We start from the raw sequence: 25735 nt of genomic DNA on the forward strand, positions 1-25735 counted from the left end.
TTAATCATTTGAATAAATCATTTGAAATAATAAAAACAATATGATGTTCATACTTTTGACTTCTTTCTTTAATAACTACATAACACAGTACTTGTACTTCTACTTTCAGTACTTGAGTAGAAATTTTTTTTCAAAACTACTGGTACTTTTTACTTTTAGTACTTAAGTAGCAAATTTTTTGAAAAAACTACTTGCAATACTTAAGTAAAAAAAATGTTGAATACTTTAGTACTTCTACTTAAGTAACTTTTTCTGCGAGCACTTCCACTTCTACTCAAGTAATTTTTTGATCGAGCACTTGTACTTTTACTCAAGTAGAAATTTCGAGTACTTTATACAAGTCTGCCCGATCGTCGGGGATCTAGTGTGGAGATCTGCCCGCCTGTGTAAACACAAGCGGGCGGATCTCCTCAGTGACAGGGAGTGACAGATCGGAGTGTTCAGCATAGCTGGACATCCAATCTGTCCCTGTCTCACACAGTCACCTCCCCCCCACACGTCAGTAAGCACCAGGCATACATTAACCCCTCCCTCTCCAATAAAATTAACCCCTTCCCTGCCAGTGTCATTTTTACAGTAACAGTGCATATTTATAGCACTGATTACTGCAGTAATGTCACTGGTACCCCCAAAAGTGTCAAAAATGTCAGTCAAGGGTCCGATCTGTCCGCCGCAATGTCGCAGTCCCGCAAAAAAAATCGCAGATCGCCGCCATTACGCGTTAAAAAAAAAAACACCAAAAATGACATAAATCTTTCCCTTTGTTAGTAAACGCAATAACTTTTGCGCAAACCATCAAAATACGCTTATTGCGATTTTTTTTACCAAACATGGGTAGCAGAAAACAAATTGGCCAAAAATTTAAAAAAAAATTGGTTTTTACATCTTTTTTGGGGGGAATTTCATATAAAAAAATGTTAAAAATATTATTTTTTCAAAATAAACGCTCTTTTTTTGTTTATAGCGCAAAAAGTAAAAATCGCACAGGTGATCAAATACCACCAAAAGAAAGCTCTGTTTGTGGGAAAAAAAGGACGTCAATTTCGTTTGGGTACGGCATCGCACGACCGCGCAATTGTCAGTTAAATTCGCACAGCGCCGAATCGCAAAAAGTGGCCCAGACGTAAGACAGCAAAATGCTCTAGTGGTAAAGTGGTTAAAGGTTGTCCCCTTCAGAGACCTGGTATACTGGGGTTGATTTACTAAAACCGGAGAGAGCAAAATCTGGTGTAGCTGTGCATGGTAGCCAATAAGCTTCTTCAATTAAGCTTTAACGAAAAACCTGGAAGCTAATTCCTTTCTTTGCAGAACTGCACCACTCTGTAGTTTTAGCAAATCAACCCCACTGTATACGTACAAGGTACAATCCCTGTTTATGACCTGTGTGACTCTTGTCATTATCGGGAAGCTTTGGATGAATCTTAAAAATGTTACTTGAGAGAGTTGGTTGTCCAATTTTCAACATTTATTTAAAGTGGAGCTCCATCCAAAGGGGGAAGCTCTGCTTGTTTGCCTCCTCTCACCCTCCACTGCCACATTTGGCACCTCTTGGGAGGGAGGGGGGTGGGTACCTGTTTTTGTGTACCTGTTCTGCGTGACCTCACCACGGCGAGGTCCCCTGAACGTTCTGCCCCTCCTCCTTCCTCCGCCACCGTGACATTCACAAAGCACAGTCGCAAGGCTTCACTGCCGGTTTCCCTTACAAAGAATGGTGACAGACAGCACCCGAGAGCCAACCGAAAAATTGAAAAATTGTCTGGGATGCCCACATCACAGGCTCCCTGGACAGGTAGGTGTCCTAATAATAAAAGTCAGCAGCTACAATAATTGTAGCCGCTGACATTTCTTTTTTTTTTTTGGTGAGGGGCCAGAGCTTTGCTTTAACTTTCTAAATCCAATGGAATCTATTTGCCATGTGTGCATGGGTCTCTCACAGTACACAATTGCTCGAAAAATGCCACAAACCTGCTCCTCCTTTAGAACTGTTTGTCTACAGTAAGTTCTGCCAGGGATTGCTGTCATGTTACAAAAGACTGCTGTCACTAATTTGTTATAAAACTAAAGTTCCCCTATATGTTGATGAATAGAAACCAGATCCCAATTTTAACCACTTGACCTCTGGAAGGTTTACCCCCTTTATGACCAGGCCATTTTTTGCTATATGACACTGCGTTAATTTAACTGACAATTGCTAAAGAAAATGTATGTTCTTTTTTTCCCCACAAATAGCGCTTTCTTTTGGTGGTATTTGATCACCTCTGCAGTTTTTATTTTTTGCATTTAAAAAAAAATAATATTTAGAGCCTTTTCACACAGAGGCGCTTTTCAAGTGCTTTTTTGATAAAAAAAAAAAAAAAAAGTGCCTGAGAAGCTCACAAAAACCTATTCCCATTAAAATCAGTGAATGCTTTCACACTGGGGTGGTGCGCTGGCAGGGCGGTGAAAAAAAATCCTGCAAGCAGCATCTTTGGAGTATGTTTGGAGCACTAAAAAAGCACTAAAAAACGCCCCTCTCTACTGAAATGAATGGGAAGCGCCTCAAAAGTCCTTTAAGAGCGCCTCAAAATGGTTCTTGAAGCAGTTTTTGAGTCACATGTCCTTAAAAATAAGTGCACTGCTAACGCCTCAAAAGCACCTAAAAGGCACCTCAAAAGCGCTGCAAAAGTGGTCAGCATCCTATGGGAACTTTTCAAGCGCCTCAGTGGGAAAGGGCTCTTAGGCCAATATATATTCTGCTACATATTAAAAAAAATAAAAATACCAATAAGCGTATCTGCTAAAGATATAGCGTCTATAACCTATGGGATATTTTGATTTTTTTTTTTTAGTAATGGCAATGATCAGCGACTTATAGCGTGACTGCGATATGCGGCGGCCAGTCGGGACACTAACTGACACTTTTTGGGGACCAGTGACACTAATACAGTGATCAGTGCTAAAAAATATGCACTGTACTGTACTAATGTACAGGATCCATGGGATTGTACACCCCATTAACACCTGCAGCACTGCCCCCTTGAGGACTGCTGGATGACACTTTCGGGTCCCCCTATGTTACCGTTAGCAACACTACCATTCACAATTTAACACTTTATTACTTGGCTCAGTCAATGATCAGTCCAGGGTAATGTAGTTTTTGGTGTTTTTATTTTAAATAGGGATGGGAGAAGGGAATGGTTCAGCAACATTCCTCTGGCCCTCAGGAAGACCTCCTGAGGCCACGTGCCACTGCTCCAGAGGAGGAGGCAGCCGCCACCCTCCCTCCAGGACTCTGCTCTCCAGCCAAAGACCTTGCAGCACATGTGCTCCTGGCTTTTATACAGTGTCCCATAATGCACCGAGACAGCCGGTCTCTGCCAATCACTGGGACTATACTCTCTCACTAGCACCTACCTAGGAGGGTGCTACACACCTTTCATACCATAAGAACATACCTAAATAATAAAATAAACACACAACAAGGATTGTGAAAAGGTTTAGGCCGCAGCCCCTTTATTGGGTTTAAAACTATTTTATTATGAAATTAACTTTAACCTTTAATACCAAACAGAACTTCTGTTAACCATTAACAGACCAACATGCTTAGTCACTAAGACTCAAGCAGCAATATCTTATACCAACCAAATATCAATTTACCAACCACTGTCCACCCGCAAAGTTGGCCACATTACCCAAAAGCCAGGTTACCAATCTGGCCCCACCCCACCACCACGGCCTAAACATTCACGCTTTACAATCCAGCAGCATTGAAAATGCTATTACCAATGAATGAGAAAATGTAACAAAAACATTCTTCCCAAATTTCTGAAATTATACAGAGGAACACCTTTTTACACTGTAAGTAGCAAAGGACATGTCCCCGGTTAGAGGGACCTCAGAGATCTGATATGCAAAAAATTATTGTATAAACACCACAAATGCATTTTTTTTTGTTTTACCTCTACTTTTCCTTAAAGCGGTAGTATCCCGCTTTTTTACACTTTTACCTACAGGTAAGCCTATAATAAGGCTTACCTGTAGGTACAAATAATATCTCCTAAACCGGCATGGTTTAGGAGATATTTACAGTGCATGCAGCCGCTCGCGCGAGCGGCGCATGTGCTCTGAAGGTCCGGGGGGACCTTCAATCTATTTGCCGGGAGCTTGCCGGAAAATCACTCCCGCGCGCATGCGCGGGAGTGACGTCATCGCGGCTCCGGCCAATCATCGCGCCGGAGCCGTCTCTTCCAGCTAATCACCGCGCCTGAGCCGCCGCACCCGGAAGAGACGGCGAGGGATCATGGCAGCGCCCGCAGCGATGTCCGGGGGTCCGTGTCGGGGCTTCGTTCTAAGGTAAGTAATACATAATGAGCTAGTATGCGATGCATACTAGCTCATTATGCCTTTGTCTTGCAGGTTTTTTTTTTTTTTTTTTTTGAACTTTGGGTTTACAACCGCTTTAATAATGTTTTTTTTAAAATAACAAATGCAGTATTCTAGAGGCTGAATAAAATGTTTAGTGCAGCATAACACTTTTGGCAGTAAAATAGTACACTTTGTATAGAGGTGTGTACATCAGACCAAAACGAGGGACAACTGAAGCTGCATGAGAGACAGAGGGATTTGGTCCCAAAGGAGGGACAATTTACGGTTACCGCCCCCTTCCGCGTCATCCCGTTCATGCGCTTCCGCTGCCTGATTGGTTGTAATCTCCCGGCTGTTGCTGCTGCTGCTGGCCAGTCACAGTCTCAGGGCAAACCGCGGCCGGCCCTCCCCGCTGCCTGATTGGTTCATCTCCTCGGCTGCTGCTGGCCAGTGACAGTAAGGGCAAACTGCGGACCCGGAAGTCCTATACGCTTACATCAATGTAAAATATATGTCAATAAAATTACTAAGCATCCAATCCACTGAGTGGCGCCTTTCTGTTAACTCTTTTCTGCCTGTTTGTGGGACTGTAGGTTCGGCCTAAGAGTAGTAAGCGCCGCATTTTGTGTATTTAACTGTGCCATCCATATCACAGTGTCCAGCAGCACCTTCATGACTGCCTGATCTGCTTTATTCCGACAAGCAGGAGCACCCATTTACTGTTCTTTCTCCAAGAGTAAGTGCTGCATTTGTGCAGCAGATCTGTGCCATCCATACCAGTCCGCCTGCACCTCATGACTGTGGCTTGGGCCTAAAAGAGTAAGTGCTGCATTTTGTGCATCTGACTGTCTGTGCCATCCATACCAGTCCGCCTGCACCTCCATCATGACTGCCTGAACTTATGCTTTATCCCCAAGCAGGAGCGGCCATTAATCTTTCTCCAGTTACAGTATATTGGTCAAATTACAACAGGGGTAACAGTTTCAGCTAAAGTTAGTGTGTTCACAGTGTTACAGCAATGCCAGGGAAATGCAGCTTTAAAAATGTATGGCTTCATGACGAAAAGTATGAGAGGTGGCTGGAGAAAGATCAGGACCCGGGACGTGCTAAATGTACAGTGTGTGTCGTAAAATGTTTGGCATTTCGAACATGGGAGAGGCAGCGCTGTCTAGCCACGCTAAAGGTGCAAAGCGCCAGTCTGCAGCTGCGTGCTCGACAGCTTCCAATCTGATGGCTGACTTTTTCACCTGTGCGCCTGAAGTGACACCCGCTCCCAGCTGAGGCAGCGGTGCTTCCATCTCATCCACTGTAAAACAAGGGACCATTTTGAGTCACTCTGTATCCAGAATCGAAACCCTAACTGTAGAGGTACTGTACACTACAAAGCTTGTCATTTATTTTAGTAAAAATATGCTGGGTGTGACATGGATTTTCTTCTTATTTAACATGTACGGTGCCTTGCAAAAGTATTCTGCCCCCTTGAACTTTGCGACCTTTTGCCACATTTCAGGCTTCAAACATAAAGATATAAAACTGTAATTTTTTGTGAAGAATCAACAACAAGTGGGACACAATCATGAAGTGGAACAAAATTTATTGGATATTTCAAACTTTGTTAACAAATAAAAAACTGAAAAATTGGGCGTGCAAAATTATTCAGCCCCTTTACTTTCAATGCAGCAAACTCTCTCCAGAAATTCAGTGAGGATCTCTGAATGATCCAATGTTGACCTAAATGACTAATGATGATAAATAGAATCCACCTGTGTGTAATCAAGTCTCCGTATAAATGCACCTGCACTGTGATAGTCTCAGAGGTCCGTTTAAAACGCAGAGAGGATCACGAAGAACAAGGAACACACCAGGCAGGTCCGAGATACTGTTGTGGAGAAGTTTAAAGCCAGATTTGGATACAAAAAGATTTCCCAAGCTTTAAACATCTCAAGGAGCCCTGTGCAAGCGATAATATTGAAATGGAAGGAGTATTAGACCACTGCAAACCTACTAAGACCTGGCTGTCCCTCTAAACTTTCAGCTCATAAAAGGAGAAGACTGATCAAAGATGCTGCCAAGAGGCCCATGATCACTCTGGATGAACTGCAGAGATCTACAGCTGAGGTGGGAGACTCTGTCCATAGGACAACAATCAGTCGTATACTGCACAAATCTGGCCATTATGGAAGAGTGGCAAGAAGAAAGCCATTTCTTAAAGAGATAAAAAAAAAGTGTTGTTTAAAGTTTGCCACAAGCTACCTGGGAGACACACCAAACATGTAGAAGAAGGTGCTCTGGTCAGATGAAACCAAAATCGAACTTTTTGGCAACAATGCAAATCGTTATGTTTGGCGTAAAAGCAACACAGCTCATCACCTTGAACACACCATCCCCACTGTCAAACATGGTGGTGGCAGCATCATGGTTTGGGCCTGCTTTTCTTCAGCAGGGACAGGGAAGATGGTTACAATTGATGGGCAGATGGATGGAGCCAAATACAGGACCATTCTGGAAGAAAACCTGATGGAGTCTGCAAAAGACCTGAGACTGGGACGGAGATTTTTCTTCCAACAAGACAATGATCCAAAATATAAAGCAAAATCTACAATGGAATGGTTCACAAATAAACATATCCAGGTGTTAGAATGGCCAAGTCAAAGTCCAGACCTGAATCCAATCGAGAATCTGTGGAAAGAACTGAAAACTGCTGTTCACAAACTCTCTCCATCCAACCTCACTGAGCTTGAGCTGTTTTGCAAGGAGGAATGGGCAAAAATTTCAGTCTCTCGATGTGCAAAACTGATAGAGACATACCCCAAGCGACTTACAGCTGTAATTGCAGCAAAAGGTGGCGCTACAAAGTATTAACTTAAGGGGGCTGAATAATTTTGCACGTCCAATTTTTCAGTTTTTTATTTGTTAACAAAGTTTGAAATATCCAATAAATTTCGTTCCACTTCAAGATTGTGTCCCACTTGTTGATTCTTCACAAAAAAATTACAGTTGTATATCTTTATGTTTGAAGCCTGAAATGTGGCAAAAGGTCGCAAAGTTCAAGGGGGCCGAATACTTTCACAAGGCACTGTATATGTAGACATTTCATGAAACTTTAGGTCATGAATATTTACGTGAAGTCATGGAAAAGTCATGGAATTTTATTGGTAAATATGTGTATGAACCCTGAACTGTCCAGTTCACAATAGAGAAAAATACTCACTTTTGTTGCCAGTGGTTTAGACATTAATGGCTGTGTGTTGAGTTATTTTGAGGGGACAGCAAATTTACACTGTTATACAAGCTGTACACTCACTACTTTGCATTGTAGCAAAGTGTAATTTCTTCAGTGTTGTCACATGAAAAGGTATCATAAAATATTTACAAAAAGGGGTGTACTCACTTTTGGGAGATACTGTATATCACAACATCAGCCAACCCATTCACAGATTTAAAACTGACAAACCTTAAACAGCCTAATTCTCGTAAAGGAAATAAATAAAACCCTCAGAAAAGACAATGATGATAAACGAACTGATTAACCCGTTATGCCTCGTACACACGTTCAGATAATAGTACGAAAATAATCTATTTCGACTTGATCGCATGATAATCTGATCGTTAGTACACAGCTTTCGACAGCTGATCACGACAGTTCGTCCAACAAAATCCGAAGGGACAAACAAAAACTTCTGGCGTACGATAGCCTAGCGAACGACAATCGTTTAATCAGTACAGTGTGCGTCTGCTAAAAATCGATCGACAGGGCCACGCATGATCAGACACACTAAAATAGCACGGAAAAAGCCTGGCTGCCATTGATTTTGTTTTTCACCATCTAATACGTAGCTAAGCAACCAGGAAGCTTTTCCGGAATCGTACAAAAAAAATCCTTCGTTTATGTGCATTGTTGAATTCAATATTAGTATCATGCAACAAAATGCGAACGATAAGTCGTCCGATTATCTGAACGTGTGTACGAGGAATTGGGCACACATGCAACCACACAATCTCCCCTATCATTTCTGTAATAACAATGACAGCTTTGAACCCTGACATGCTGTATACAGGACAGGACCACTAACCATTCTTGCTGTAACTGCAGCAAATGAAAATACAATGAAGACATTTCACAGGTCAGAAGTGTGATCAGTGAAATATAACTGAAAGCACTAGAGACAGGATAGTGAATAGGAAGGGGTGGCTAAAGTCTGACAGACATAGCACACTGAGCAGGGAAGACATTGGCACAGAGGAGACTGAAGCAGACAGAACAGAGTGAAGGCTGTGTACGGCTGTGTACATTCTCTGCTCTCAGATCCTTCACTTATCCCTAGCCTGTGATGAGTGTCCTGTTAGAGAGGTGTTGATCATGCTGTTGAGCAGAAGAGTAGGGCCTCCTCGTCCTGAGTATTTTTATTTTTTTTTCACGGTTGTTCCTGCCCTGTAAGCCTGTGCGCTGACACTTCCAGTCAGCAGTCCTCCTCTTCTGGTCCTTGCCAAGTCCCAATGGCCCCCTGGTCCCAGTGGTGATGTGATGCTTCTATGGTCTTGCTGCAGGTCCTGGTCTGCCTACCTACAGGTGGATGAAAAGTTCCTTGGCTGACCTCAGGTAACCTATTACCATATGTATAAAGGGCAGCCCTGGCATTTCAGTAAGGAGTCTTAATACAGGCCCAGGGCCCACAGATGTAAGTGATGATACAGCTGTCGCAAGTTAAAAGTGACGGGGGGGGGGGGGGAGGGGGAGTAAAAAAAAAAAAAATGATGTATATATATATATATATATATATATATATAATTAAATGAAGGCAAGCCTTCCTCCGGTGGAATAAGTCCTTTGAAGTAGTTCATGAAGTAGAATATCAATTTGGGGCTGAGAGCAGGTCAAAAGATCCAGAAGTAAGGCTGAGGAGAATCCAGAGATGAGTCCAGCTGACAGACCTGCGGTAAATACTGACTCCTCCCAGTGACAGGAGAGGATATACAAGTGAAAGTTTACACTCATTGGCTAAAGGTTTCCCACCACTAGATTTGTCACCAATCCAGTGCTCAGCAGCAGAGGTAAATCTAAATCTTCCTAGCAACCACAGGCAGCTTGTCACCTGAAACACAAAACAGACAGAAAGAACCAGCAAAGCAGCCATAGAGAGGCATGTACTTAATCATCATAGCCCTCTATTAAGAGTAAAATGTATATATAAAACAAATGTGTGTTAGGGGTCATAATCACATGGGGCCACTTCTCTATTTTTATTCTTTTATGGCCTGGACATTCCTTCTGTACTGACAGAATGGCGATCTGCCTTGTTTACATAGGCAGACCGCCATTCCGCCTGTGTACCAAAGCATTGGTACACCTGCCGATTCAGCTTCCGCTGTGTCTAATCATAGCAGGAGTGGGCTGCTGCTGGCACACGCTCCCTAGACCCAGAAGTGCAGGATCAGATACTAGGTACAAGATCCAGCACAGCAGAGCCTTGCCGCTGTTTGTGTATACATATATATATATATATATACATATATATATACAGTATATACACATACATACATATACATAAATATATATATACACACACATACATACATACATATACATATATACTGTATATATATATATACATATATATATATATATATTATATAAATATACACACACATACATACATACATACATACAAACACACAGTATCACAAAAGTGAGTACACCCCCTCCTTTTTCTAAAAAAATTATTATATCTTTTCATGTGACAACACTGAAGAAATGACACATTGCTACAATGTAAAGTAGTGAGTGTACAGCTTGTATAACAGTGTAAATTTGCTGTCCCCTCAAAATAACTCAACACATAGCCATTAATGTCTAAACCGCTGGCAACAAAAGGGAGTACACCAATAAGTGACAATGTCCAAATTGGGCCCAAAGTGTCAATATTTTGTTTGGCCACCATTATTTTCAAGCACTGTGATAAAAAAAAGTGACTATTTACACCTACACTTGCACACGGGTAATAGATTAAATAGAATAAAACAGCATGTCACGAAGCAGCCAACACTTAACAAATAAACAAATAATTTGACCACACTTTTAACTACTTGCCGACCGGGCCATAGCCGAATGACGGCTAGAGAGTGGTCAGCTTATTCTGGGAGGGCGTACAATAACGTCCTCCCAGAATGGCGTGCACATGGAGCCTGGCGCATCACGGATCATGGTAAAGGGCCAATGACAGAGTGATCACTAGTCAACAAACCGGCGCATGCCCGGTTCATTTCTCTCCTCACACACTGTACACAACGATCGGTACAGTGTGCGAGTAGAGAAACTGCAGCTGCACTCCTCCTCTGCCTCCTCCATACCTCCACTGTGCCTCATCCATGCCCCATCCAAGCCACATCAGCGCTCATCCATGCCTCATTGTGCCACATCCATGCCACATCAATGCCACATCAGTGCTCATACGTGCTCATAGGTGCCACATCAGTTGTAATCCATGCCTTGTCAGTGCTCATCCGTGCCACGTCAGTGCTCATCCATGCCGCATCAGTGCTCATCCATGCCGCATGAGTGCTCATCCATGCCCCGCCAGTGCCACATCCATGCCACATCAGTGCTCATCCGTGCCGCATCAGTGCTCATCCGTGCCACATCAGTGCTCATCCACATCAGTGATCATCCATGCCACATCAGTGCTCATCCGTGCCACATGCATGCCACGTCAGTGCTCATCCATGCCACATCAGTGCCTATCCATTCCATGTCAGTGCTCAGCCTTGCCACGTCCATGCCACATCTGTGCTCATTTATGCCACATCAGTGCCACTACAGTGCTTATCAGTGCCCTACAGTGCCTCACAAAATTGTAATGAAAAGTCAGGAAATGAAGGTGCTCCCTGCATGTTGGGCCTCTGTATGTGGCTAGGCTGTGGAAAAGTGTCACATATGTGGTATCGCTATACTCAGGAGTAGCAGAATGTATTTTGGGGTGTAGTTTTTGCTATGTACATGCTATGTGTTAGAAATATCTTATAAATGGACAACTTTGTGTAAAAAAAAAAAAAAAAAAAATGCATTTTCATGTTCATTCCACATTTTCCAAAAACTTGAGGAAAAAAATGACATGTTCAAAAGACTCATTATGGCTCCTAGATTATGTGTTAGGGTGTTTGCTTTCCAAAATGGGGTCATTTTGTGGGTATTTCTATTGTCCTGGTTCTCTAGGGCCTTCAAAAGTGTGATAGGTTGTCAGGAAATTATATGTGTCATTTTTGCTCCTAGAACGCCTGGAGGTGCTACTTGGATGTTGGGCCTCTGTATGTGGCCAGGCTGTGAAAAAGTGCAACACATGTGGTATCACCATACTCAGGAGGAGTAGCAGAATGTATTTTGGGGAGTAGTTGCAAGTATGCCAATAAAGTGTGTGAGAAATAACTTAATAATATAATATCGTAATATGACCATTTTGTGAAAAAAAAAAAAATTGCAAAGAATTGTGGAAAAAAATTACAACTTCAAAAAACTCACCATGCCTCTTACTAAATACCTTGGAATGTATACCTTCCAAAAAGGGGTCATTTGGGGGGTATTTGTACTTTACTGGCTTGTTAGGGCAGGGGTTGGGAACCTTGGCTCTCCAGCTGTGCTGAAACTACAAATCCCATCATGCCTCTGCCTTAGGAAAGCATGCCTGTGGCTGTCAGAGTTTTGCAGTACCTCATGGGATTTGTAGTTTCAGCACAGCTGGAGAGCCAAGGTTCCCTACCCCTGTGTTAGGGTCTCAAAAATGAGATCGGTTGTCAGTACATCAGATGTGATTTTCAATGATTGCCACCATAGCTTGTAGACTCTATAACCTTCACAAAGAGCAAAAAAAATGTATACTTATTTGGGTTATTTTTTACTAAAGATATGCAGCAGTATACATTTTGGCCAAAATTTATGAAGAAAAATTACTAAATTTTAAAACTGAACCTAAGAAAAGTGCATTTTTTTTTTTTTTACAAAATTTTCGTATTTTTCATTTATAGCGCAAAAAATAGAAAACCCAATTATGATTAAATACCAGCAAAAGAAAGCTCTGTTTGTGTGAAAAAAAAAGGATGAAACTTTTGTATGGGTACAGTGTTGCATAACTGAGTAATTGTCATTCAATATGTGAGAGCACTGAAAGCTGAAAATGGTTAGGAAGGGGGTTTAAGTGCCCAGTGGGTAAGTAGTTAAAGTGACATAAAATAACTTGTGAACATATATTGTAAATTAATAGACACTGTGCTTAAAAAGTCCCATAAATAATTGAGTATAATCCAGACAAGTGTTCAATCTCCTCCAAAATGATCCACTCATACGACACCACCAGAGAATAAACATGTAAATCCCTTCTCCACCTACATTTAGATATGCAGAGCACTCACCAGAAGTGTTTGACCCCCATTACAGGTAGCCAACATTCCATGGGCCTCTGGAAAACGTGATCTTTAACGGTACATAGTCTCAAGGTGCAATGCAGGTAATGAGAAAGATATGCTTCTCATGGTGTAGTATATCCAAACAATTTTATTAAAAATATTTTAAAAAGTTACTTACAGAAAGTCTACGGTTTTCAAGCATGTAAAAAACAGGGAACGCTGTTCCGCGTTCCACCTGCGTTCCAAATAGCGGAAGTGGTGTGTAATCTGTGTATGTCTAATGGCTAATACTAATTTTTATGCCACATATTGGGTGAAAATTAAATTTTATGATAAATATGATGTTAATCCCTGTTTAAAAATCAAGCCAAACTCATCGCCATCTGGTGGTCGGGTAGTATGTAACACTCACTATGGTGTCAAAATACATCCCAAGAAAGGCATCTAATGGTAGGTGTGGTAATAATCCTTCAAGGAGCATAGCCATCTTCAGTTGATGAAAAAAATGTAATTTCTTCAGTGTTGTCACATGAAAAGATATAATAAATTTTTACAAAAATGTAAGGGGTGTACTCACTTTTGTGAGATACTGTAGTTGGCAAGCGGTTAAATCTGCCCTTGACTGTGCTATACCTAAACCTAAATTCAGCTAGCATGTCCACCCCAATACCAGCTACATATTGCAGATAAGAACAGCCTCTCAGTAGGTTGGTTATTTCATCAAAATAGCAATTGCAAAAAGGAATTAAAGACGTGTTAAACATTCTGTTGAAAATAGCTAAATATATTCCAGATGCTACAAAACAAAATGAATGCAAAGCCCTACAGTCTTTCTTTGGAAAGTATCCTCAATCTAAGTAGAAATGCTTGTCCTCTGCCATCTTACTGCTAATCAGTGGTCTCTCTGCAGAGATCCAACACCCCCCCCCCCAGAAGACTTGGCATACCTTTGATGCATCTGGAATTTAGGTAATTTAAAGCTCCTCTAATCCTAGAAGCCAAAAAAAAAAAAAAAAAAAATATGTATATATATTGCAGTTTACCAGTCCTCAGATGAAGTGACTGCAATAATTTACTTTTTTTTCAGCCCTTTCCCTTTAGTTTCATCTAGTAATCCTGGAAATAACACCCTACCTGTCTTGAGGTGGGAATTTTTAATAACTCCACTATATCCATGGTTGTCACCCAGGTTGGACTTCAAACACATCTTCCTCTCTTCATTTCCATTTCATGCGGAGGATCGGATTAGTAGTTTAGAAAAAGGAAGACAATGTTTTTGCTTTTAGCTTAGCTCATGTGAAGTTCCAAGGACAATGCATTTTGGATAAGATAAACTGGTATTTCCTGGCTGGAAAGGTTCTTAGATAAAGAATTAAAAAGTATGCAGCCACTACATCAAAGGACTGGTCAGCTATAATATATTACATTTTTGTTCTTGGGTATAGATATCATTTAAACTGAAAATTCAGTTGGGCTTTAAAACCAGTGTAACAAATGTAAAGAACACTGTGCTTTGTGCAAAGACTGAGAATGACTTTAGACAGAATAATAAATGATGAGCCGCAAGCTTTCTCTAGGATTAGTCAGTGAATGAAGTCCTTTATTTCCCCAGGGGGTGCAAGGTGTGATAACATTGCCTACCTTCAAGTTAGCAAATGAATACTGATACGATAGTGTGCTGTCAGGTGAAATTAAATTAATTTCTAAGCAAACCACATGTGCAAAAAAAATACAAATCACACTAATTACAGCGTTTTATGACATACTGACACGGTATAAAAGGCTTGCAAGCTTTGCTAAAAAAAACTTGCACAAAATCAGTGCCTGTAATGGATTTAAAAGATGATGAAAGAAACAAAAAATTGCATGTGTTTTGGTTTCAGATTTTCATTAAAAATTTGGACCAACACAGGTTATGCTGATAGCATGCTTGCATTGGTAAGGTATGTACTTCCATGTGCTGCACGAAAAGAAAATAACACAACACTTTTCAATGAGAAATACACCCAGCAATAACCATTTAATAATGTTGCAAAAAAAAAAAAAAAAGCAAACTTAAAAACGTACTTATATGGCATATAGATTATCAGATGAACGATCGTCTATTTTTTTTCCCATGCTAACCTCATTTCGAAAATGAAGGGTTAACTAAAGTTACAAAATCTCTCATACGACAGAATAAAAATTCAGGAGTGATGTCATGTGTTGTAGTGTATTTGTATTGCATTTTTGAATGACAACTGTACTGATTAACCTCCCTGGCGTTCTGATTATGTCAGAATTTTTGTGCTGAGGCTGCAGTACATTATTTTGCATGGAAATAGGTTTTAATTTTTAGGCCTGTAATTCTTAGGAATAACTCACTTAAATCTGTCCAAACAAGAGTCTAGTAGACATCATGGGCATGATACAGTTTGAAACACGAAATCATAAATTATATTATAATAATAAATTGAATCAAATTCTTCATTGTTTTCCAAGTGGAGATATTTCATTATGAGGGAGAATCTGCACTCTGACATGACCGTGCCAAAGAATGGAGTGGCAAGTAATGTATTGATTGTCCAATATCACTTCTGCAGGGGTTTCCCCACCAGTCCCTGAATATTTATTAGGCCCAGAAATTTCCAAATGTCATCTTTGGTCACTGGTTCCAACTTTCTGCATCTTGCAAACTTCCAATGCGTAGCCAATTGTTGCTCTTTGTACCAGTTTGTCTTGGTAACTATTTTTTCAATAACCTCATCGGTCAGAAATAATTGTAGGTATGCCAAGGGGTTGTCATGGTCAACGTCAACTTTCATACCAGGTGCTCCAGTAAATGGGAATCTTGGGAGCGCTGCCTGATCCATACCACAGTCAATAGAGCACCAAGTCCGCACAGCTTATTCGCAGAATCGTCGTTGCTCTTTGTACCAGTTTGTCTTGATAACTATTTTTTCAATAACCTCATCGGTCAGAAATAATTGTAGGTGTGCCAAAGGTTGTCATGGTCAACGTCAACTTTCATACCAGGTGCTCCAGTAAATGGGAATCTTGGGGGCGCTGCCTGATCCATACCACAGTCAATAGAGCACCAAGTCCGCACAGCTCATTCGCAGAATCGTCGCTGTCGTCAATTTTAGTACCTGATGACGAATTTTCCCACGAATCACTATCGCTCAGTTCTTCAAATAATTCAGATTCACCGTTGCTGTTTTCCAGTTCGTCCAAAAGTGCTTTTGAGCTCAAAGAATGTGTTTTGGACGCCATGGACGTTCTCCATTTTCCAGGCACAAAGAACCGCACATAGTACAGGCAGGGCACTGGAAAAGCCACTAGGTGAAAACCTGTGTTGAAATGGCATGATACAAAGTTGTAATCAGATTACACTGTATCATGTCATTTGTTTTATTTATTTTTTTTAATCTCCCACTGGTTCCACACCCCTGCATCGCGTCGCTCGTAGGGAAGGGAACCGGAAGACAGGTGACGGCATCGGCTGAGCACACAGTGGGAGGACAGCGGGAGGATGGCTGGAGGACGGCGGGGGAGGATGTCGGGGGATCGCAGTGGAAGGTAAGTTTGATTGTGGGGTAATACCGAGTATGGCTCGGGGTTACTGCTTTTGGCACTGTATACAGTATTAACCCAGAGCCACACTCGGGAATGCCGCCAGGGAGGTTAAACGAAAATCGTTCAAATTTTTTTTTCCTGCGGATAATATCGGATGAACTGTCATGATTGTCTCTTAAAAGCTCTGTACTAACGATAAGATTATCGTAGGATTGCTTCGAAAGCGGTGTTTTTCCTACGATTATCTGATCGTGTTTACGGGGCTTAAAATCCAACAAGTAACTTCTCTTATTTGCTTTTGTTCTGTTTAATAACCCAGTAGAAGCATTTTGTTGTATGTGTTTGATAAGTGCAAAATAAATTCAGATGTGCTCTGTTTCCACTTCACTTCATGTCTTATCTCAAAGAGACTCTTAAAGCTGTCCACAGTGGTGTAGTGGTTAGCACTTTCACCTAGCAGCAAGCTGGTTGCTGGTTTGAATCCCAACCAGGACACTACCTGCCTGGAGTTTGCATGTTCTCCCTGTGCCTGCATGGGTTTCCTCTGGGTACTCCAGTTTCCTCCCACACTCCAAAGACATGCTGGTAGGTTAACCATTTAAGCCCCGGAGGATTTGGCTGCTAAAAGACCAGGGTTTTTTTTGCGATTTTTTACTGCGTGACTTTAACGGACAATTGCGCGGTCGTGCGACGCTGTACCTAAACGAATTTGACGTCCTTTTTTTCGCACAAACAGAGCTTTCTTTTGGTGGTATTTGATCACCTGTGCGATTTTTTGATCATGCACTATAAACAAAAAAAGAGCGTAAATTTTGCAAAAATAACAATATTTTTCACATTTTTTTATATGAAATTCCCCCCCAAAAAATGTAAAAATCAAAATTTTTTAACATTTTCGGCCAATTTGTTTTATGCTACATATGTTTGGTAAAAAAAATCGCAAAAAGCGTATTTTGATTGGTTTGCGCAAAAGTTATCGCGTTTACTAACAAAGGGAAAGATTTTTGTCATTTTTGGTGTTTTTTTTTTTTAACGTGTAATGGCGGCGATCTGCGATTTTTTTTCGGTACTGCGACATTGCGGCGGACAGATCGGACCCTTGACTGACATTTTTGACACTTTTGGGGGTACCAGTGACATTACTGCAGTAATCAGTGCTATACATATGCACTGTTACTGCAAAAATGACACTGGCAGGGAAGGGGTTAACTTTATTGAACAGGGAGGGGTTAAGTGTGTCCTAGGGGCGTGTTTCTAACTGTGCAGGGACATTGCTATTGGTGTAAAAGCAAAGATCCACGGTTCTACATAGTAGAACGGTCAGATCTTCACTTTTACACAGGGAGAACTGACAGGCGGCTTGTTTACATAAGCCGCTCTGTCTTTCTCCCTTCACAGGAGCGATCGCAGTGTGACTGGCGGACATCGAGTCCGCCGGTCACACGCACTGACTTGTCTGTGAACGAGCCGCGGCGGGTGCGCGCCTCGGCGGGCGCGCGCCCGCCCCCAATTGGCTCGCAAGTCAGTGACAGGCGAGTGACGTACCGATACGTCACTCTGTCTGGCCGGGGCTGACCGCCGCAGTATATAGTCGTGCGGCGGTCGGCAACCGGTTAATTGGATCCTGTATGAAAAAAAAAAAAAAAAATTGGCCCTACTGTGTATGTATGTGAGTTAGGGACCTTTGATTGTAAGCTCCTTGAGGGCAGGGACTGATGCGAATGTACAATGTATATGTAAAGCACTGCATAAATTGACAGCGCTATATAAGTACCTGAAATAATTTGAATCTTGGCTGGTTCAGCAAGGACTGGCTGAGATTTGAACCATCTATGGGCAAGCTGATTGTACCCAAGAAGATCCATCAATTGACTTGGGTACAACCAAAGTGTTGGATTTATACATGCAATTATAGCTGCTAGCAATGCTAGCAATAATCACGGTGTTCTCCTTACTGGGACGGCTCCCTGCATACCCCCTTCTAGCTAGCTGGCAGAACACAATAGCTCCATGGGAGGTATTCCCCCTTCAACACATTCAGTGGTTGCAGGAAAGAAAATTGCATCATCTTTGGCCAGCCTAAGTCCTCCTCCTGGTTGTTTTTGGACTACAGCATGAATACTCTTTAGGCTGAGTTCACATTAGCGCCTCTCAAAAGTCACAGGATTTCCAGTGCGACTGGAGCACCACCTACGGTATATCAGGCCTTCATAGCAAATAACACATGTGAGACAAAAACAGAAAGAATTCCCAGCTCAATTCACCAACCAGTTTGCTGACAAACTGAATTAACCCCATCTATCTATTAGAGTGCATGTGCTTCCACTGTGGAGACACTCATAATTAACAGGAGTTAGGTAATACAGGGTTGGCCCTGCAGCTTACACATGCATTTGCAAATGTGTGCTAACTAAACCCCTGTTTTGAATGCATACTGTTAAGACAGGTTCATTCGGTTGGTCAGCAAACTAGTTGGTGAATTGAGCTGGGAATTTTTTCTGTTTTTGTCTCACATGCATTGCCCTTCCATGTGCTTTTTGCTATGAAGGCGAGTTATAGGTAGGGGCAGGGGCTATTTTGTTTCTCGTTGATGTATACTGGTGAGTGGACACACTGGATGCCTTTGCTGCCATTGTGCTACGAGCTGGGCATCCACTGTGCCCCCAAGTGCCTTTAGGAGGGTTGGGCTACCTCCAGGCTCACCTACCCCCTATCTATCATTTAGAGTGCATGTGCTTCCACTTTGGAGACTCCCATAAATTTACAGGAGTTAGGACCGCGGGTAATACAGGGTGCCATGAAGTATCCCTGCAGCCTACACATGCTTTTTCAAATGTGTGCTAACTAAACCCTTATTTTTTTTTTTGGTCAGCAAACTAGTTGGTGAATTGAGCTGGGAATTCTTTCTGTTTTTGTCTCACCTTTTCAAAGTAAATTTGACTTTAAGTCCCGGTGATTTGAACAGATGTCATTGAAAAGAGTAGTGTGCAATTTGTAATCCGATGTCCAAAGATGCATGACAAACCACACAAGTGTGAACAGACTCTTATGTTGTACAAATCTGAGAGTGAGAGTGTCTGAGCAGTTTAGCAAAAAACACTAGACAGGGCTGACAACATGCAGACCACAGAAATGCTGTGTGTTGTCAACTCATAAGGCTGAATAGATGAGTGCATTTCCTTCAGATTGCCAGGCATTTTTCTTGTACTTGTAGAGGGATAAAAAAAGAGGGAAACATGCATGTGTTGCAGAGGTGTAAGTTCCAAGTGCAAGCGTCTTCCTGCCTGTACGGCCAACCTCTGCTTCTGGGATGGATGGATGCAGATTTATTGTAAGATGTAAAATATGGTGTAAAAAAACATACAGTATATATAAGGAGATCCTGTTACCAACTTAAAAAGTGCAGGTAAAGACGAAAAAACAAGTATAAAAGGTATTTTAAATGTTTACTTGCATTTTTTTTTTTTAAATACACGGTTTTTATTTCACTTGCAATGTGAGAGTCAATTCCCTAGCACGACCCCCTCCCTTCTTACACTTCATAGCTCTTTTTCTCATCAAGGCATGTATAAATGTAAGGGATTTCTGTAGAGTGTCACTTGAGACAACTGAGTCTGCTGGGCTGCTTATATCACATCCATATGGATGTGTCCAGCAGCAGTCTCAGGGCTTGTGGATGTCTACACAGGGTAGGCATTTATAAGTAAATAACACATAAAATACATTAAATGAACTTTTTTTTGATAAAATGAATGGTCTGGCAACAGGGTCTCTTTAACCACTTTAAGACCGGAAGGATTTGCCTCCCTTCCTGACCAGGCCCTATTTTGCGATTCGGCACTGCGTTACTTTAATGGACAATTGCGTGGTCATGCGATGTTGTACCCAAACTAAATTTACGTCTTTTTTCCCCCACAAATAGAGCTTTCTTTTGGTGGTATTTGATCACCTGTGTGATTTTTATTTTTTGCGCTATAAACAAAAAAAGAGCAGCAATTTTGAAAAAAAAATATATATATATATATTTTTCACATTCTGTAATATGACATTCTCAAAAAACATTTTTAAAAATCAAATTTTTTTTAACATTTTAGGCCAATTTTGTTTTCTGCTACATATTTTTGGTAAAAAAAAAAAATGGCAATAAACGTATTTTGATTGGTTTGCGCAAAAGTTATTGCGCCTACTAATTACGGGAAAGATTCATGTCATTTTTATTGATTTTTTTTTTTTACTAGTAATGGCGGCGATCTGCGATTTTTTTTGTGGGACTGCGACATTTCGGCAGACAGATCAGACCCCTGACTGACATTTTTGACACTTTTGGGGGGACCAGTGACATTACTACAGTAATCAGTGCTATAAATATGCACGGTTACTGTAATAATGACACTGGCAGGGAGGTGATTAATACTGGGGGTGATCAAGGGGTTAAATGTGAGCCTACTGTGCTTACTGACTGTGTGTGTGTGTGTGTGTGTGTGTGTGCACGTGTGTGTGTGGGGGGAGGTTCTGTGACAGGCACAGGGAGATGCTGTTTCAGCTTAGCTGAAACGGCTGCCCTCTCCCTGCCTGTCTGAGAGAAGATTTGCCTGCTTTGTTTACATAAGCAGGCGGGTCTTCTCTCCGTTTTACCGACGATCGCGGGAGGAAGGCGCCGATCGCCGCCGCTCCTCCTGCGGCCTGCCTCCCGCATGCCGCTGGAATCACATGCACTCCAGTCACGTAGTACTACGTGACTGGATGCAGCCGAGCTGCCCTGCCGCAGTAAAAAGGTGGCGGGCGGTCGGCAAGTGATTAAGCAGTGTACCGTTCCCTACAGCTGTGTCTGCCACTGTATTTTAGCACGGATTATTACAAATGATCTTCTGTTTACTTTTTGCATGCTAGTCTCCAGATCGAAAATGAAGAGGTTACTAAAGTACGAACATTCTTGTACGAAAGAATTTGAAAGTGATGTCATGTGTTGTAGTGTATTTGTATTGTATTTGTGGACTAAAAATTACTAATTAAACAAAAATTGTACGAGAAAATCTTTTGCGTTTGTCCCTACTGAAAATTTCAGATGAAAACGGTGTACGAACGATCAGATTATCGTATAATCGCTTCGAAAGCGGTATTTTATATACGATTTTCTGATTGATACGGATCTTAACAGGTTGTGAGCTTTCTGGGCGATCTTTATTATTGGATCTGCAGGTAAGTATAATATAATATACACGGTTCTTATAATTCTACACTTAAACTAGATTATTGGATTTGTGTGAAGTTAAAGCATAACTAAAGGCAAAACTTTTTATAAGTTTTGGATATAGTGGAGAGGGATTGGAGCGCTTGCCAGTTTTTATTGCTGTCTGTTTCCCTGTTAGGGAGATTCCTCCTCTCTATTTGTTCTGTTTACCATTATCGAAAGTGAAAGTAAAAGAAAGTCCCAAATTTTGGGTTGTCCCCAGAAAAGTTATAGAAGGGAACTCTTCCAATAGGTACACTAGTTCTGGTGAGCAGGGGGCCCCTAAGGATTTCCCTTAATTTGCAGGGATTTCCTCTAACTTCCTGTTTGGCTATGGGACAGGAAGCAAAGGGAAATGTCCGCAATGATACCCAGATGGTGGAAAAAAAAAATCTGATAGGGGTTATAACCCTCTTTTGCTCTATCCCAAAATAAAAAATAAAAAAAATATGTATGTCCAAATCAAACTTTTTTTCTTTCAGTTTTGAATAGAGTGGAAAAGGATCACTTGTTTGTTTGTATTTTATAAAAGAGAAAACAGGCGCCTCTGAGTTAAGACTGCGATTTAATATGGCAAACAAGTAATAAAAACTTACATCAAGGTAAGTATAAGCAGACAAGATGGGTCCTTCCGGTGTCCATGTGGAGGCTGGGGCTTGGAGTCATCACTGTGGGTCTGTAATCATCTCCTCTCTTCCTCTTCCTGTCCAGCAGGAAGTGGAGGGTGTCACAGCAGTGAGATGGAGTCTTGGAGAGCAGGGTGAGATGGAGGCTTGGGCCGCACAGTGGCTGTGATGCTTGTCCACAGGATCTTCCGGCGTAATGACTGACGCGTTTCCGAGCATGCGCACTGTGGTGGGAAACCAGCGCGCGCTCCTTTTTCAAAGTCAAATGTAAAAGGGGAAGAGAAGGACCAATTTATGTGTTCCGGGACAATGCCCTCTGGTGGTGAAGTTATAAAATTACTATCAAAGTAAACATGACTCTACATTATAGCTGTATGAGGAACAATGCCCTCTAGTGGTGAAGTTATTAAATTACTATCAAAGTAAACATGACTCTACGTTATGGCTGTATGAGGAACAAGGGTCCCTCTAGAGGTCAAACCAGTAAGAAATAAAAATAAACAATAATATACATGTGATACGATGCATGAAGAGAATAATGCCATAGACAATGAGAGGAAAATTAGAGGGAAAAAAAAAAAAAAAAACCATGGGATGAAATGAAAAAGAAATGATAAATGTGGAAATAAAATTAAATATTAATAAAAATAAAAATAAAATATAAAAATGAAATGAAATTAGAAATAAAAATCAAAAATGGGAAATTAAAAATAAATGTAAACAAAATAAATAAAGAATTGTATATGATGTAAGCATATCATTAACTGAGACTAAATATACAATAAAAAAATAAATAAATAAATAAATAAATAAAAAAAAATTATTATATTTGTATGTGATAATGTAAAATTCTTATAGTATATATTGATACATGTATGTATAAAATCAGGAAATGGATACTAATGCAATGAGATGGATGGAATGGGAACAATGATGACTATCAACCTGAAAGAGGTATGAATATGGAATGTATAATCATACGGTGGAGACAAGGGATAAATGCTAGACAGTGAGTGGATGAGGAATTGTTGGCGGCAGGAAGGGTAGGAAGGGGGGTGGGAAAAAATAAATAAATAAATAAAAATTAGCACTGTATGGATTACCTAAAGTGAACCCTAGAGGGGACTAATTAAAGAATGGTGGATACATCCAATTCTTCGTTCATCCCATTGGGCGAAAGTGTATTGAGGGAATAGATCCAAAACGTTTCACGTTCGCACAGTTTGTGAAATCTTTCGGCTTCGGGAAGGTCTTTTGATATTTGCTCAATGATCCATACCTCAAGATTTGAGGTAGATTTGTCATGGTGTCTGAGAAAGTGGCGGGGGACGCTATGTTTGTCTTTTCCTTCCTCTATTTTTCTCCTGTGTTACCCAAATCTTTGTCGAAGGGGACGGATCGTGCGTCCTACATAGAGGAGGTTGCAAGGACAACTGAGGCAATAGATTACAAAATCAGATGAACAATTGAAAAAATCAGCGAGGTTGTATGTTTTGTTATGTGTATGAAATGATTTTTACCATGTTTTACATATGCACAGGTTTTGCACAAAGACTTGTTGCACCTATACATGCCTGTTAAAGGAATCAGGCACACCCTAGGGGTGGCATCTTTAATGGTTTTAAGTTTGCTGGGTGCAATTTTGTTTTTAAGGTTGGGTGCTTTCCTGTATGTGACTCTGGGAGTACTTGGGAGGACTAATTTGAGATGGGGGTCCTCCAAGAGTATAGGCCAGTGTTTTAGAAGAATCTGTTCCATGGTCTTGTGTTTGTAATGGAATTTGGTGGTGAAACGAATGGATTGATCAAATGTGTCTTGGGTTTTGGCAGGAGGGGGATCTGTGAGGTACAGATGATATGCTTGATCTACCAGGGGGAGGGGATAACCTTTGTCCAATAATTTGGCTTTTAGAAGCTGACTTTCAGCTACATAGTCATCGTGCCTGGTGCAATTGCGCTTCAGCCGACAAAATTGTCCCTTGGGAATATTGTTGGTCCATTTGTTGTAATGGCAGCTCTTGTAGTGCAATAGGGAATTACCTGCAGTAGGTTTGGAGTAATTCTTGGCATGAATTTGATTTCCTATGTAGTACAATTCAAGGTCCAGAAAAGCAAGTCGTTCAGAATTGGTGACATGGGTGAATGTTAATCCATGGGGGTTTTGGTTGCAATGTTGTGTGAAATTATGGATGATGTCGGGGGGTCCATCCCAAATTATAAGAATATCATCTATGTACCTACCATAGAAGATAAGGTGTCTGGAATATGGGTTGTTGTGCCATATTTTCTGGGATTCCCATAGCCCCATGGCTAAATTTGCGTATGAAGGTGCAAAATTTGCTCCCATGGCTGTTCCGTTTATTTGTAAATAAAATTGATCATTAAATTTAAAATAGTTGTGAGTGAGACAAAATTTTGTACATTCCAGAATGAAGTGGGCTTGTTTGGGGCTCATGTAAGGATCCAGATGGAGAAAATGATCTAGGGCTGTGAGGCCGAAATGGTGTGGAATAGATGTATACAGTGAATTAACATCCAGAGACATCCAGGTATAACTAGGTTCCCATGTGTAGGGGGACAGTAGTTCCAACAGATGAGTACCGTCTCTGATGTAGGCAGGTAAACTTTGAGCTAGTGGTTGGAGAAAATGGTCTATGTATAAGGAGAGACCAGAGGTGATACTCTCCATGGATGCAATGATGGGACAGCCTGGGGGATCGGTGAGACTTTTGTGGATCTTGGGAATATGGTAAAAATATGGGGTCCGATAAAACATCCTATTGAGGAAGGAGGCTTCATTGGAGTCTATAGTTTTGGTTTCAATGGCATGGTCAATGATAGCCTTCAGGTCCAATTTGTATTCAGGAAGGGGATCCTTATGGAGTGGAGTGTAAGTGTTGGAATCAGCCAAAAGTCTTTCGGCCTCTTGGATGTAAGAATCTCGATCCAGGAGGACAATGCCTCCTCCTTTATCAGCATTTTTAATGATAATGTCATTGTTATTAATCAAGGATGAAAGGGCTTTTGATTCTTGAGGTGTAAGGGTGCCTAACTGGGTAGGGGTGTGGGAAGATGGTTTGCATAATTTCAGGAAGTCGGAATAGACCATATTGTAAAAAGTGGTGAGATGTGGGCCTTTATGCTGGTAAGGGTTAAAGACTGATTTGGGTTTCAATGTTGAATGTTGGACCGGGGGGGAGGTTGCTAAATGCTGTGTAAACAAATCTAAGTCAGTGAGAGTGTCATTGTTATATAGCTGTTCCAATGTCTCGATAATGTCTGTCTCAAAGTCAAATTCTTGGGGTTCAGGAGTAAGACTGAGGGGTGCAATCAATGTGGTGTTGGGTCTGGAACCCTGTTTGGTTTCGTTTATTTGGAAAAATCTTTTCAATGTCAAGTTTCTCACGTATTTGTTTAGATCCTTGAAAAGGAGAAACGGATCTGGTTTATTGCAGGGGGCAAAGTTGAGGCCCCTGCTTAAGAGGGATGTTTCTGCCTGAGAGAGTGTGTGTTTGGATAAATTGAATATTTTGATGGTTTCAGTGTTTTGGGTTTTTTTGTGCTTGTTTCTATTTTTCCCCCCTCTG

At 41.2% G+C, this 25735-nt stretch overlaps 1 protein-coding gene across 1 annotated transcript; it reads right to left on the reverse strand.

Annotated features, from left to right (window-relative positions):
- Positions 1–9402: 9402 nt before the first annotated feature.
- On the reverse strand, positions 9403–24603 carry LOC309552613 (uncharacterized protein; the record flags this gene model as incomplete). The annotated part of the gene is made up of 2 exons (XM_082253554.1): positions 9403–9437; positions 24069–24603. 2 exons carry the CDS (start codon positions 24601–24603, stop codon positions 9403–9405), a joined length of 570 nt encoding a protein of 189 aa, XP_082109680.1.
- Positions 24604–25735: the final 1132 nt, after the last annotated feature.

This window comes from Pelophylax lessonae, assembly GCF_965119305.1.
Source record: "Pelophylax lessonae genome assembly, chromosome: 4".
In the NCBI taxonomy this organism is placed as follows: Eukaryota; Metazoa; Chordata; class Amphibia; order Anura; family Ranidae; genus Pelophylax; species Pelophylax lessonae.